This window comes from Leptidea sinapis, chromosome Z (assembly GCF_905404315.1).
Source record: "Leptidea sinapis chromosome Z, ilLepSina1.1, whole genome shotgun sequence".
Taxonomy (NCBI): Eukaryota; Metazoa; Arthropoda; class Insecta; order Lepidoptera; family Pieridae; genus Leptidea; species Leptidea sinapis.
Genome location: NC_066312.1, coordinates 2854747 through 2870479, shown reverse-complemented (window position 1 = coordinate 2870479; position 15733 = coordinate 2854747). Strand labels below are relative to the sequence as shown.

The window sequence follows — 15733 nt, the reverse complement described above, 5'->3', positions numbered from 1 at the left end:
GGACAGCTATTGCACTGTTACAAACGGAGAAGGTTGTATGGTACTTATAAATATCTCGGTTCATCAAACATTTAAGCGGATTAAAGTTTGAAAAGATGTATTATATGACTCCATACTTATTTTATCTAAAGCAATCACAGAATATCTTCACCCCAAATTAAAACGTAATAAATATTCATATTAGAATGACAGCTTCCAAATACAAATGTAAAATTATTAATTGTACCAGTAAAAACTATAAGTTCTCATTATGTTACCGATGTAACCGTGTAAGGATTTTTAACTGTTTGTTGGTTTATTTATGCGTTTGTACACGCTAATGTCGGTAATAGCTATAGGTACCGATTTAAAAGCTTTTTTTCCATAATGCATTGCAACAAACATCCCAAAATCTCCTTTATACGTCTAGATAGACTATGACAGCTGTGAAAACATCGAAGAATGAGAGAGAGTTAACCTCTACTTTGAACAATACGAGCACACTAATAAAAAATTTCATACAAATCGCGCAAGACGTAGCTTGTCACACACACTTAACTAATATTCCTGGCCTGTTTTATCGGTTGTCTAACAGCAAGAGACTCTATCTAGACGTATTAATTATCGAAGCCCAAAACATTTGGTGTTTTGGTCTCATTCTAATCAGTAGCATAAGCATAATAACTACAGTGTACCGAATGCTAGTTTATGGGTACCACAACGGCGACTTTTTCTGCTGTGAAGCAGTAATGTGTAAGCATTATTGTGTTTTGGACTGAAGGGTTCCGTAGCCAGTGAAATTACTGGGCAAATGAGACCTAACATGTTATGTCTCAAGGCGCAATTAGTGTAGTGCCACTCAAAATTTTTGGGTTTTCCAAGAATCCTGAGCGGCACTGTATTGTAATGGGCAGGGCGTATCAATTACCATCAGCGGAACGTGCTGCTCACTCATGAAATTATAGGCACAGGTTTAGCATGGTTTCGTACATTGGGTCACGAATACCAATTGTGATTTAAAATTGCATCAATGTTAAAGTTGAAATTCAGACATGATCGATTGACACGTATTCCATTTCCCACTTAACGATATATAATATCATGGATGACGTCACGATTATTAAGTCTCCATTAAAATTAAATTTAACTGTAATAATTAATGACAATCAAGTCACAATACCAAGATATATCAATAGGTAATGAGTTTATATATAATACGCTGACCCGACATATTTTGTTCACACTTTTGCGTGTGGATTTCGTAAAATTATTAGTTATTATTCTCAACTGACTTCTACTCGGCGAAAGGAATATTCCTACCAAATTTCAAGTCTCTTAGCCTTATGGTTCGAGAGATACCATGATGAGTAGATAGGTATAATGAGAGAGATACCTTTTATATTTATATAGATAATGTTGATTAAATATTAATAATAGTCATGAAATAGTCTTTATAAATTAGTAGTTTGCCTCTTGAATAGACTACTTGGTACAAGTTTGCTCAGTAAACCAGGCGAATATAATCAATAACTGACCATAGACTTAGAAAAGAGTACGCGTGTAATCTTTACGCGTGATTGAAGTAAAACGTAATTATAATTAACTTAAGGAATAATTAACATATTACTATAAATAACGTATATCACAAAAATTCTTAAAAAGTTGAAAGATAAGAAGATTTAATTTATATCATTAATTATTATATACTAATTTTAATTAAAGCCGTGTTATTAATAAATAATTGAATAAAAATAACAAGAAATTGAAGATTTCATTATTATAACAACACATATTAATATAACGTTGTTATTGAATATTAACGAATATAGCTGTATTGGCTCGAACCTTTTGCCTGTCCAATGGACGAAGAAAAATTAACGAATGTCGCAAACGTTAGGCTATAAATAAAAGTTCTTTTATTTATTATTTATTACAAAAGTAGTCTTAAATAAACAAAACGATTTTTTTAAACCATTAAATTATAATTGATAAAAATTGTTTCAATTGACTTTCTTCTGTCGGAAGTACTAACGTTACTTCCATCAGAAAAATATTCGTCAAGTCAAGCCAAGTCATGCCTTAAGAAGTTTTACTTCAAAAATAATAGCGTATAGATATGTGTGTAAAAATATTTAATAAATTACCAAAAGACATAAGAGTGGAGACAGTGGTAAATAGATTTAAATTTAAATTATTAACACTATTAAAAAATATTGTTTTTACTCAATAAACGAACTGTACTGTAACGATACTGTTTTTACCAATAATATTATATTTTTTTGTGATTATTTTTACTAAATTATCTCTTAGCATTTTATTAATTATTGTTATTGTGTATTGTAGGGTTTTTTAGGTATGGCTTTACGTAGGTTAAATTAAATATAACAGTGATTATTGATTGTGTTAGGTTTACAATATTGTGAAGCGAAACCACAAAAATACTTGCATGTCTGTCAAGACGAAAAATGTGCCTGCTCTTAAATTTGTAATAACTTTACTTATGACTGTTTCTGACATAAAGAACTTTGACTTTGACTCCGATAGAGGTGTTTTCTTTTCGCACTTTTTGTTTGACTTTATATACTGTATACTGTATATAACATTATAGACTGTATACATAAGTCACTGAGCGAGCATGGCAGCCCGGTCTTAAAGTCAAAATAAAGTGTTCAGCGCGCCGAAATAGTTTTAACAAATTTAAACATTTAAGATGTTATAGCCGACAGTATTGAAGGCTACACTTATATATTGACGACCTGAAAAGCCGAGTGGTTAGCGATCCTACCTACTAAGCTAGAGGTCCCGGGTTCGAATCCCGGTAGGTGCAAGTATTTATATGATGAATATGGATGTTTGTTTCCGAGTCATGGATATTTAAATGTATTTATGTATGTTTATATGACTTTATGTATGTTTAGTAAGTATATTGTATTAAATATATCGTTGTCTTGTAACCGATAACACAGGCTATACGCTTAACTTGGGGCAAGATAATTTGTGTAAATGTGTGTCAATATTATATTAATATTATTATATTATATTCAACCCTTTAGGATTGTCGTTGTTGAAATATTATTTATTCAAAATAGGATATCCACGTATTTATTTATTGAAAGTCTAAAAGTCATTCGGAAATCTGAAACGGATGCGCATTAATTATTTAAGGGCTATTCGTCTAGCAACAAGACGTTATAATGTCTCTAATCGAGCTAATGGTTGACTCAATAAATAACAAATTATGACGTTTACTTTGATAACAGATAGATAATAATACAACTCAAAGTGATCTCTAACCTTTATTGTATCCGTTCCGTTCCTACATAAGCATATACATACTTTTGTACAACATTTAGTATCACTATAAATATTATTAATATAAAGAGTCCTCATATTATGTTATTGAGTTTGGTGGCATGTAAAATATGTATAGAGCGCATTAACGTACCTACTAACAACGCCTAGTAAACTGACGTCAAAAAAAGTCCGAGCAGCGTTGACATTAACTTATACAGATAACATTCATTCAAATTAACCCCATTATTCTAGGCAGTAATGTTCAAATTCTATCAACGAAAACGCACATTTACTAATACTTAAGGACGCGTTCTCAAAACAGAGAGGTATCGAATCGCACCACTACACTGACATCGCTCAAACACATACACGTACTTAAAGTCAGTTGCGGGAATGAAATGAATTTGATACTTTAGCAAGTTTGAATTTTGTTTTTTTTTAATACCTATGTATTTTTGATAATTGTTTGATGTATTCGTTTAGTAGTTAAATATTAGAACTTTAGATGGCAATTCGGTCGCATAACGTCGTATGTAGTAAACTCAGTTTTTTTTTAAATACAAGATGGCTGCCGCACAAAATTATGATTTCAACAATATGGGTATCGTATCCGAGGTTCTCGAGGGTGCAGAGAACGATTTTGGGATCATTTTTTAAATCCAAGATGGCCGCCGCGCAAAAATATGATTTCCACAATATGGGTATCGTATCCGAGGTTCTCGAGGGTGCAGAGAACGATTTTGGGATTATTTTTGAAATCCAAGATGGCCGCCGCACAAAATTATGGTTTCAACAATATGGGTATCGCATCCGAGGTTCTCGAGGGTGCAGAGAACAATTTTGTCATTTTTGAAATACAAGATGGCCGCTGCGCAAAAAAATGATTCCACAATATGGGTATCGTATCCGAGGTTCTCGAGGGTGCAGAGAACGATTTTGGGATCATTTTTGAAATACAAGATGGCCGCCGCGCAAAAAATTAAATTAATGACACCCATGAAGAAAATTTTGTAGATTTCATAGGCGCCATCTTGAAATTCGATTTTGACCCGAAATTCGTTATTATTGACCCCGCAAACCATGAAAGTGACACCCATGAAGAGAAGTTGGTAATTTTCATAGGCGCCATCTTGGATTTCAATTTTAACCCGATATTCGTTATTTTTGACCCCGAAAACCATAAAAATGACACCCATGAAGAGAAGTTGGTAAAATTTATAGGCGCCATCTTGGATTTCGATTTTGACCCGATATTCGTTATTGTTGACCCCGCAAACCATGAAAATGACACCCATCAAGAGAAGTTGGTATATTTCATAGGCGCCATCTTGGATTTCGATTTAATATAGACCTTATATTTAGAGATGAAAATAAATCACAAATTCTTCAAAAAAATACAGAAACATATTTTTTTGAAAATCTGACTGCGTTCAAAATATGTAAAGTATCAAAGACAGTATTGTAGAGCTTATAAAAAATATTCATGTTCGTACAGCGATCTTTCCGAGTACGAGCTGCTGCTTACAACCGACACAGTGTCTACCCACGACGGCGGCCGATCGCGGACTGACGTTGTTTCGATAGATCTCTCTGTGCAATGCGTACGGAGGGACAAAATAAAATAACCCTTAATACCACACTTTAAAGCTCATGCTTATCAGAAAAATATATGAATTTTAGACGATTCATTTTTATTTTTTCTTGAGATTATTTATAACATATTCATTAATTTATTTCCCGTTTTTTTGAAATTATTATATATGTTATCCTTACGTAATTTTTAAAAGACAAAATTATGTAAATAGTAGCAGAAAACTGATCCTGAATGAAGCCCCATTTCGTCAATTTTGTGTGAAGAGGTAACGGATAATCGTTTTTACGACATAAAATATCAAAATTTTAAAGCAAATATTTCCCGCTAAGTGGAGATAAAGAAGAAATCTATGTGTGGCAATTTTTAGTTTTGTTAGATTTAGTTTCATTTCATCACAAACTCTACCGAAAAATATCTTATTTTTGTCGGATTCGTAAACGCGTTCTTAATACGTCAGTATCTATCCCTACTCGGTGCTAATACAGATAACATTAAAACATTCATTCAAACTAACCCCTTTATTCGTAACAGTAATATAAGAAGTCTATGAACAAAATCACACATTAACCAATACTTAATACCAAAGAGGGTGTAAATACTACGTAATAAGAGGTGGGACTGCCTAAGTAAAAATTGAAGTTTAGTTTAGTATGAAACGTGCACTGATTTGATATAAGTTTGAAATAGTAGTAATTACTGTATGGCGATTGGCGACAGGGTATAATCCTGCTAAGTTTGAAAGTGAATAGTTGCTTGAAACGTAATGGATTTCGGCTGTCTCCGTTTTTTACAAGATTATAGCCGTCATCTGTCAACGTTTCATACAATCGAGTGAATGGTTTTTTTTCTTAGCGAATTTCGCTAGGCCTAATACGTAAGTATCCATCCCTACTCTGTGCTAATACAGATAACATTAAAACATTCATTCAAATTAACACCTTATTTAGTGGCAGTAATGTTCAAAGTCTATGAACGAAAAGTTTTCTCCGAACAATTTTTGAGCTTGATTGTGAGTCCAGTTTTTCATTGTACGTATAGGTATTATGATAGAGTGTTATTGGGAGTGGATGTGTAAATCAAAAGTAAATTTTTAAAATGAGCTGGTTATAAAATTTAAAAAATATAACCGTAAAAATTCAATTGTCAAAAGGTTCATATCGAGCCGAACAAGCGGAGCGGACGGACGTGTTTAACGATATAGTCATAGATTTATTTTTTACTTATTTCCAACTTTAAACCTAACTACTATTCACAAACAGTGCATTTTTAATTACTCGAAGTGTTAACTCAGTTTTGTGTGTTGCGCACGCGTGACTCGAAGTCGAAACCTGTTTTCTTGGTGAAGTATAAGGGTGCGTACATACCGACGATACATATTATTACAATCTGTCTTTTAAGATTACATAACAAAAATGAATATCATCCGTTCTCCTGCTAAAAAGTCAACTAAGACAAAAAATATATCAGCTGGAAGGAGCAGTAATTCCCAACCAGATCTCTCGAACGTTAGCGAATTGGAATCAGACACGGACAGCGTCTCCTCACGAAAAAGGAAAACACCAGAAAGTGATTTTACATACCAACTTGATCAATTTAAAAACGATATCATGGAACTACTATTGGAATCCAGCAGAAACCAGGCTGAAACCATAAACACTATAAGTGAGAATATATCTTCCATTAAAGAAAAACTACAAGAAGTAAACACTACAATGGACTTACTAATGGCTGAGAATAAAAATATTAAGGAACAGATTGTAGCGTTATCAGACACTGTAACAATAAATAAAGGGAGCATTAAATCTCTCCAAAATGACCTCGCCCAGCTTAAAATGAATACTAACTTATCATCAACGTGTACATTTCCATCGCAAGCTACTTATGATAACTTAATGTACGAACTTAATGAACGCATTGAAAGGAAAAAAAATGTTGTTATAGTAGGCATTCCTGAGAAAAATTTTGAAAATGTTGAAGAAAGACGTGAAAATGATAGGCGGGAGATAGAAAAAATCACAAAAACCATATACCCAGGTTGCCCAAAAGCTGTCAGAGTACAGAGGCTTGGAAAATATAATGCCACTAAAGCACGCCCTTTAAAAATATGTTTTTCCACATCAGAAACAGCAATAGCTATATTGCGTAATAAAAATAATATTAAAATAGATGGTGTTCGAATTTACTCTGACCAGACTATACAACAACAGAAAGAAATGAAAAACCTTGTATTAGAATTGAAAAATAGACAAGAAAAAGGCGAAGAAAACCTGATTATAAAGTATATTAAAGGGTCCCCGAAAATAATAGAACAGAAGGCAAAAACTAAATTATAGAGAAAATACATTAAATAGTACTACTAAAATAACACATGAACTAACAAATAACTATAAAGATATTACAACTACAACAAAATCAATATCGATTCTTTATGCTAATATTCGAAGTATTGCGAAACCCGGCAAACTTGATGAGTTAAGATGCATTATAGAAACATTTAAAACAAATGTACATATCATAGTGTTGACAGAAACATGGATTAAAGATGAGAATGAAGCAGTAAGATTAAGTCTACCAAATTACACCCATCATTATAATTACAGGACATCGTCAAGAGGTGGTGGAGTTTCAATATATGTCCACAAAAATCTTAAACATGAATTTTTGGATAGCCAGTGTGAAGATGGCAATCATTACCTATGGATACATCTAGAAAAACTATCAATGGACATAGGAGCTATTTATAAGCAACCAGCATCAAACGTGCAAAAATTTCTAGAGACATACGCAAGCCATTTATCCAAAAAAAAACGTATCATTGTATTCGGAGATTTTAATTTAGACTTGCTCAGCAAAGAAAAAATGATCAAAGAGTATAAGCATGTCCTAAAAGAGAATGCCTTGAGGATACTTAACAAAACAGATAAAGAGCACAGTACCCGAATTACGAAAACTTCCAAGACTATACTAGATCACGTATGTACAAGTCTTAAAGAAAACACCTTCCATATGGCTCTCATAGAAAGCTCTATGTCAGATCATAAGCAGATATATTTAGAGGTAAAAAGAATCACACCTGAGCGGCCTTCACGGGCAAAGTACGAAGCAATTGATTTTACTAACTTATACAAAACTGTTAAGACCAATATCACCACCAACTTAAGTAATGAATATTCTTTATTGGAAACCATCCTGTTGCAAGCTATTACTGAAAACAAACAAATAAAGACCAAAGTCATGAATCCCCTGAGCAAAGATTGGATCAACAGAAAACTGATCGAGTCAATAAACAAAAGGAATTTCCTGTGGCATTCTCTAAAGCAAGCACCACAAGATGAGAACCTTAAGAGAGAGTTTATGCAACAAAAGAGTCTAGTCCATAAAAATATTCAACAAACTAAAAGTCAATATTATTTAAAAGCTTTTAAGAAGTGTGAGAAAAACTCCATGAAAATGTGGCAACTGATAAATAGTTTGGCTAATAACAAGATTCAAAAATATATTCCTTTAAAATTAAACACATCTTCAGGTCAAATCAATGAATCAAAAGAAATATGTGAATGCTTTAATTTATTTTTCTCTAATATAGGCATTGAACTTGCCAATAAAATTCTAAACTCTAAACAATATAAAGAACCTATGATTTTCTTAAACAATGCACAAGAATATAAAATTAGACTATCTTATCTGAATCCTGCCACTACAGAAGAAGTAGTCAAAATTATTGACAACCTTGATACAAACACTAGCACTGGCATAGATGGCATGAGTACAAAAGTGATTAAATGTGTCAAAGACGTTAAAGCTGAAAAACTAACTCACTGCATCAATAGATGCTTAAATGAAGGGAAGTTTCCAGATTCCCTTAAAATAGCAAAAGTGATTCCTATTTACAAGTCCGGTGATAAAATGGATCCCAGTAATTACCGTCCAATATCTGTGCTTCCTATCTTATCAAAAATATTTGAGAAAATATTACATAATCGACTCATTGGATTTCTTACATCTACAAATTTTCTTTTCAAAAAACAATATGGATTTCGTTGTAATTCTAATACTCTTGCAGCAACAATTGACTTAGTAACAAACATTAAACTTGGCATTGATCAAAAGAAAATATCATTAGGAATATTCATTGACTTAAAAAAAGCATTTGACACAGTAAGCCACGAAATCATGCTAACAAAATTAAAAAACATTGGTGTTTCTGGTTCTGCATTTAAAATGTTCAAATCATATCTGACAAACCGATATCAAATAGTTAAAATTAATAGAGTTGAGAGTTTACCCCAACTCATCACATGTGGCGTTCCTCAGGGCTCTATTCTCGGCCCATTATTATTTCTAGTCTATATAAATGACATACATAAAATCGGCCTAAATGGAGATATCACGCTGTATGCTGATGATACAAGTCTATTTTACTTTGGAAATACTATAACAACAATAATAGAACAAGCACAACATGATTTGGATCTACTACACACCTGGCTACAATATAATTTACTTACTTTAAATACATCTAAAACAAACTACATATTATTCACAGCAAAAAACAAAAAAATTGGAAGCCATAATAACTTAACCATCAATGGTGAAATAATAAACAAAATAAATAAAGAAAAATATCTCGGTCTGATACTTGATAGCAAACTCACATGGAAACCGCATATAGAATATATCCGTAAAAAGTTAACATCACTTACTGGTGCAGTACGTAGCATTGCACGATGCCTCCCAAGGCAAGTGCACTTCACTATTTATAATTCTATGGTCAAGTCTCACTTAGATTATTTAATTGAAGTTTAGGGAACTGCGTCAAAGACTAATTTACAACCGCTACAGATTGCACAAAATAAAATTATTAAATCACTGTTCTGATATAATTTCTTAACACCATCCGCAAAAATTTACCAAGATACCGAAATCATGAATATTTCTCAACTCAATAAGTATAAAACGTGCGTTCTTATTAGGAAAATTCTGTCTAAAGAGATACATTCCCAAGTGACATTTACAAAAACATTCCAAATACAAAAAAGGATAACTCGACAAGCAAATAATATTTATATAAAAACACCTAGAACTAATTACGGAAAAAAGAATATCATGTTTGAAGGGGCGAAACTTTACAACAGCCTCCCCAAAGATATTAAAGAAATCAAAAGCTTAAATACTTTTAAAAAAATATTAAAAGAAAACATTTAAAAATATAATAATTAAAAATATAAATAAAAAATTGTTACAGTTTAAAAATAAGTAGATGAATAATTGTTGCTGCAGTGTAGTCAAAGCTTTATAATATTTACAAATTGCGAATGACGGTCTGCGCATGCGCATCGCGCCGCTCGATCGCGTAATTCACTAAAGTTCTTGTATTATTGTATTCAGAATTGTGTCTTTAGTTGATATTCATTAGTGTAGTGTAGGTAACTTATTTATGAATGTTCTTTAGATTATAATTTGTATAGTTATTTCTTTTTAAGTGTTTCATCTAGTGTGTGTTTACTGTTTTTTTTTCCACTTTACTTACTCTGTTAATATTTATAGTTAAAGAAGAAAAAAATAATCGATATATTTTAGATATTGTTATATTCTCACGGCTCGCATATTATATTATATTATATAGCAATTAGAATATATTTTCTCTATAAGTGAATATTGTAATATTCTTCTGAGAAATAAAGTTCTTAAATCGTAAATCGTAAAAGGTAAACAGTCATGAAAAGCTTGTTTACACAATTGAGAAAGAGATTATATAGATTAGATAGATAAACTACACAGTATATATTTTATAGTATATTAAGCTTAAAGTTTAATCTTATACGTCTAAGATATCAATCTATACCTTCCCTGTGGTATTTGTTAAGACCGCATATACTGTATTGTTATGATAATGATCTGTGACGTATTACACAATTGTGTGGTTAGTTCATATTGCAGTCACTAGAGGTCAGTGATTGCAGTACTTCATTAAAAATACTTTTATTTGACTTGTGATAGTTACCTAGTTTGTTAGTATGTGTGTAAAATCTAACATCTGTTCGGTTTGAATGACAATGATATAAAAAAAAATTAAATAAAAATGTATTAGATTGACCACGATTGACACCATAAAACTTCTATTTCAACTACCTGCACTGTATTCTCCTATTGTGATAAAATGCTGATAATTTCATTCCGGTAACGCTTGCGAAAAATAATTTTTAACCGACTTTAAAAAGGAGGAGATTCTCAATTCGTCTGTATTTTTTTATGTTTGTTACCTCAGAACTTTCGACTGGGTGAATCGATTTTAATAATTCTTTTTTTACTTCGTACATTGGTCACGCCTGTTGAGTAAGTTTACTGTAAATACCTTTTTACTGCTCATGAATTTTCTCCTTCGGGAGCTTTAATCAATATCTAGTTTAGATTACTTTTCTGCCCTCTGCACAACGTGTGTTTCATGGTCATCGCTTGAGAAAACGAAGAGTTACAGTTGATTGGAATTTGGAATTCGGATGCACTGCATTCATACGCTGAATAACTTTCACCATTTGAAAGATATATTATAGGTAGGTATATATCTAACAAATAAACAGCGTAACGGTCACATTTCTGAATATTAATGTGGATTATATTATAGAGTTCATCGAATGCTCTTAAAACACAGTGGCATAAATACATAGCCGTACACACATCGTCAATACACCAAACAACATATAAAGCTAAATACAATTTCTGAATATGCTTCTATATAGCACATATTCAATCTGCAATTGCAAACAAATAAGAAAACACTGGCTTGAACTGTTAGTTGAGAGGAAGTCCAATTGCATTCACTGCGTCCAATCGTTTTCTTTTCGAATTAAAAGCGAACGAACGAACGCCGTGTGACGCCCTGCTCGTCGAGCGTTGAAAATAGACGAACTCGTTGTGACACAAAGAACAAACGAAAACCGAAATAATTAACTCAAGCACGGCGCCTACCGAAAGTAACACACACGGGGATGTGCCCAGTAAATGATAGCAAAGCCAAGCAATATGTTATATTTAAAAGGGGTGCCGTCCCTGTTTCATTAGTGTGCATCGCCCAGGGCAAATTAATATGTTGTCCGCAGTGGCCATACGTAATTGCGTCACAGCACTGTGTAGTGACATATCAGATGAAATGAAGCAGTTAAGTCAACATAGATGGCCATCTATTATGAAAAAAAAAGTTTACTTCAGATTACTTTTAATATTTATGATTTTTTTAAAGTTATGTTATAAAACTGATATGTAATTTGTTCTGTGAGTACCTATGTAACATATCTAATATTGCACTGTGACAAATATAATATTGCACAGAGGCATTGGGCGTAAAACACGAATATGAAAGTATTTGTGTGATCATTGTTTTTCAGACTTTATTTTAAATGTAACGTACAGGGATTATTTCGATACATAAAATAACAACGAATACCGTCGAAATATTAGATAATAAAAACCAACTTATTTTACATTGAATATAATTAATTTCATTACATATTTAGTACAGGTTAAACGTTTTGAAAGATCTATTGCATATAAAATGTACTGTTACCGTTTCAAGGCTTTACTCTTAGGAACTAGCACTAATTACAGGACAAGCCACGACAACACACATTAACTGTGGATTACTATATAAAAAGACAAATATGCTTAACATGAAACATTTAAGTTACGGTACAATTAAACGATACACAATAATGTCTCACAGTGTATGTTGATAACACTCGTCAAAAATTTCAAGCGTACGCACACTTTTCGACGGTAAATTATGTAAAGGGTCCAATAGTCATCATCCCTAACTTACACGTTACGAAGAATGTCCACTTGTGCACTAATTAATTCTAATTAAAGGAGTCTGCTGCTTTCGCAAGCCCACTGACGCCAGAGAAAACGCGATCACTCTTCAAGTCCAATGGATCGGTTACGTACACACGCGAGAACTAAGTATAAGGGTACGAAGGTACAGTGGGAGTTGAACTGGGACAGTTATAGAGTCGATGGAGAAGTCGGGTCTACGGCGCTGGTGCTGTTGGTGCTGCTGTTGTTATTGTTGTTGTTGTTGGAACTGTTGTTGTTGGAACTGTTGTTGTTGGAACTGTTGTTGTTGGAACTGTTGCTGTTAAACACTAATGATTGAAAACTAAAGTTATCATTAGACGGGAGAATCCTTTTTTAACTTCTTCTTTTTTTGAACGAAAATTTCTTTCCATGAATATTTTTTTCTTTATATTATTATTAATGTCCATAGTTGAAAAACTACCGCCATGTTTCATAAACTAGCGGAACACGGGATTAGAAATTGTTGGGTATTTGAGTTGTTTTGCTTGCCAACGGAAAGCAATAGAAACATGACGGTGAAGCACGTACCGCAAGAAATTAATATGTTTAAGAGCAAACATTCAAATAACATTAAATACCAAAGGCGTGGCGTAAAATATAGGTCTTTCTAAATCAATATCAACCAGGTTCGTGTAGGCCTCCTTCTTTGCGCCACCTAGCCCGGTTTTGCGCTACTTCCACCCAGTTTGTTCTTACGCATTTTTCATGACGTAATCCTTACATCGCATCTGTGGTCTGCCTCTAAGTCACCTTTCAGCTCAAAGCATTTCATTCCTGGACCATTTAGCCCCACGGCCCATGACCCATGTTTCTGGGCTATCTACCCACTGCCATTTCAGACTTGCGACTCGTTTGATAGCATCAGTGTGAAAACTAGTGTAATAGTAAGTAGCTATATGTTGTTTTTATTTGTTATTAAAAAATACATGCGTGTTTTCAAATAATCGTCAAATATTCTATACAATAATATAACATTGACACACTTTTACACAAATTATCTTACCCCAAACTAGGCATAACCTGTAGTATGGGTACAAGACAATTCTATGACTCGGAAAAAAACATCCATATTCATCATATATATTTCCGGGATTCGAACCCGGGACCTCTAGCTCAGTAGGCAGGGTCACTGCGCACTGGGCTCTCTAGGTCGTCATAATAAATAAATAAGAGATTGGTGTCTAATTTTTTAAAGCGAATTTTATTACTATATTGTAAGCTATATTTTTTTCAGTAAATACACCCCACAAAGTTCTACTTTGGTGTTCTTTCTATGGAAAAATTTATTTGATATAATCGTGTTTCAGCTCTTGTTATAATATGTATTTTAACTAGTCAAGATCATAAAATAACTAGATCTTTCTGCAGACCAATTAGAATTACGAGAATAAAACAAGAAAAAATATCACACAAACAACAACTCATACATCATTTTTTAATTTTTTACACATGTAGACTATGTGTTTCCGAAACTAGGTATGTTTGTAAGCAAGTGTTCCTAAGCGATGACATAGCCGTACCAGACAGACTAGGTAATTATTTAAGGACGCGTTTACGAATCCGACAAAAATAAGATATTTTTCGGTAGAGTTTGTGATGAAATGAAACTAAATCTAACAAAACTAAATATTGCCACAAATAGATTACTTCTTTATCTCCAATTAGCGGGAAATTTTTGCTTTGAAATTTTGATATTTTATGTCGTAAAAACGATTATCCGTTACCTCTTTGCACAAAATTGACGAACTAGGGCTTCAATCAGGATCAGTTTTCTGCTACTACTTACATAATTTTGTCTCTTTAAAATTACATAAGGAATGCAGATATAATATTTTCAAAAACACGGGAAGTAAAAATTGAGATTTTTACAACGAAACGAATGCTTTATCACTTTTTTTTATCCAACTTTCTGATTATTCGATCTGATACTCCATTTTTTTGTGTGCGAACCAAAATCACTAAATATATATATTTAAAGTAAACTAAGGCCAATAGTTGGGAGGAATAAATCATTAACAAAGATATATATTTTTGTGTCTATAATAGCGCAATTATGAATAAATATTAATTTGAGATCAAAATTTTATTTTGTAATAATTTACACAATCAATTAAAAAATAAGTACCTATAGAAACTTCTTCAACCTGTTTCACTAAGAACGTGAATATAAAAGTATACATAGGTAATCTGATATACAACAAGTCTTCTTTCAAATGTTAAGTTATCATATGAAAAAGTGTTTGTTTTATTTAACACATAGGACACACCTAAATATCCATCCCTACTTTGCAGTATCAAATAGTCACAATGTCTTTCTTCTTTTTTTTTAACTAAACCTTAGAGACCCAAAAAGAAAAAAGTATTCAAATGCCATAAGTATCACGAGTTCAAAGTTCATTTGTTTTTAATCATTTTGATATTTTTTTATTTAAATTAGCCAAAAAAGTTTATAAAAAATTTAATATAAACAGTCAACTTCAAACTGCCATAAAAAATAAAAATAAAGATAATTTTATTATTATTGATTAATGTTGAATTGATTTTGTGGTTCACCAGTGACTGTTTAAACACGTAGATATACATTTTGACGTAAACAATTTCGCTAACAGACAGAAATCATAATACAAGGCTAAGCAAGCATGCCAAAATTCGCAAAAGTATAGGAATTGTGTGAAAATATACCTGATTCTTTATAGTATCATGCATCGTGGAAGACCCGAGAGACCAACAATCACTCACAACATCCAACACACAACTGTGAAGTGTTAAATGTTAATCGAAGTGTTCTCACTTCTCAGTTCACTAATCACTACTCAGTTACTCACTAGACAGTCTCGGTACAGTATTCTGTCATGTGTATGAGTTCATACATGATTGGCCAGTGGCCACTGCCGCGAACGTATCGAAGCTTTATGCGACCCACGCTTATTACTACGCACATTTCGACTTTAACTGTTTCACTGGCGCTTATAGCCCGCCGACGAATTTAATATTCAATACCAAACAGCAATGTAC

The 15733-nt window shown here is 32.6% G+C and overlaps 1 protein-coding gene across 1 annotated transcript in view; it reads right to left on the bottom strand.

Moving 5' to 3' along the window:
• Window positions 1-15633, bottom strand: part of LOC126978409 (phytanoyl-CoA dioxygenase domain-containing protein 1) — a 34482-nt gene extending 18849 nt beyond the window's left edge. Inside the window, exon 1 of the mRNA XM_050827181.1 lies at window positions 15401-15633. Coding sequence (XP_050683138.1) covers window positions 15401-15424 — 24 coding nt within the window. The 5' untranslated portion in view covers window positions 15425-15633. The remainder of the gene's footprint in view (window positions 1-15400) is intronic.
• Between the last annotated feature and the right edge of the window lie 100 nt (window positions 15634-15733).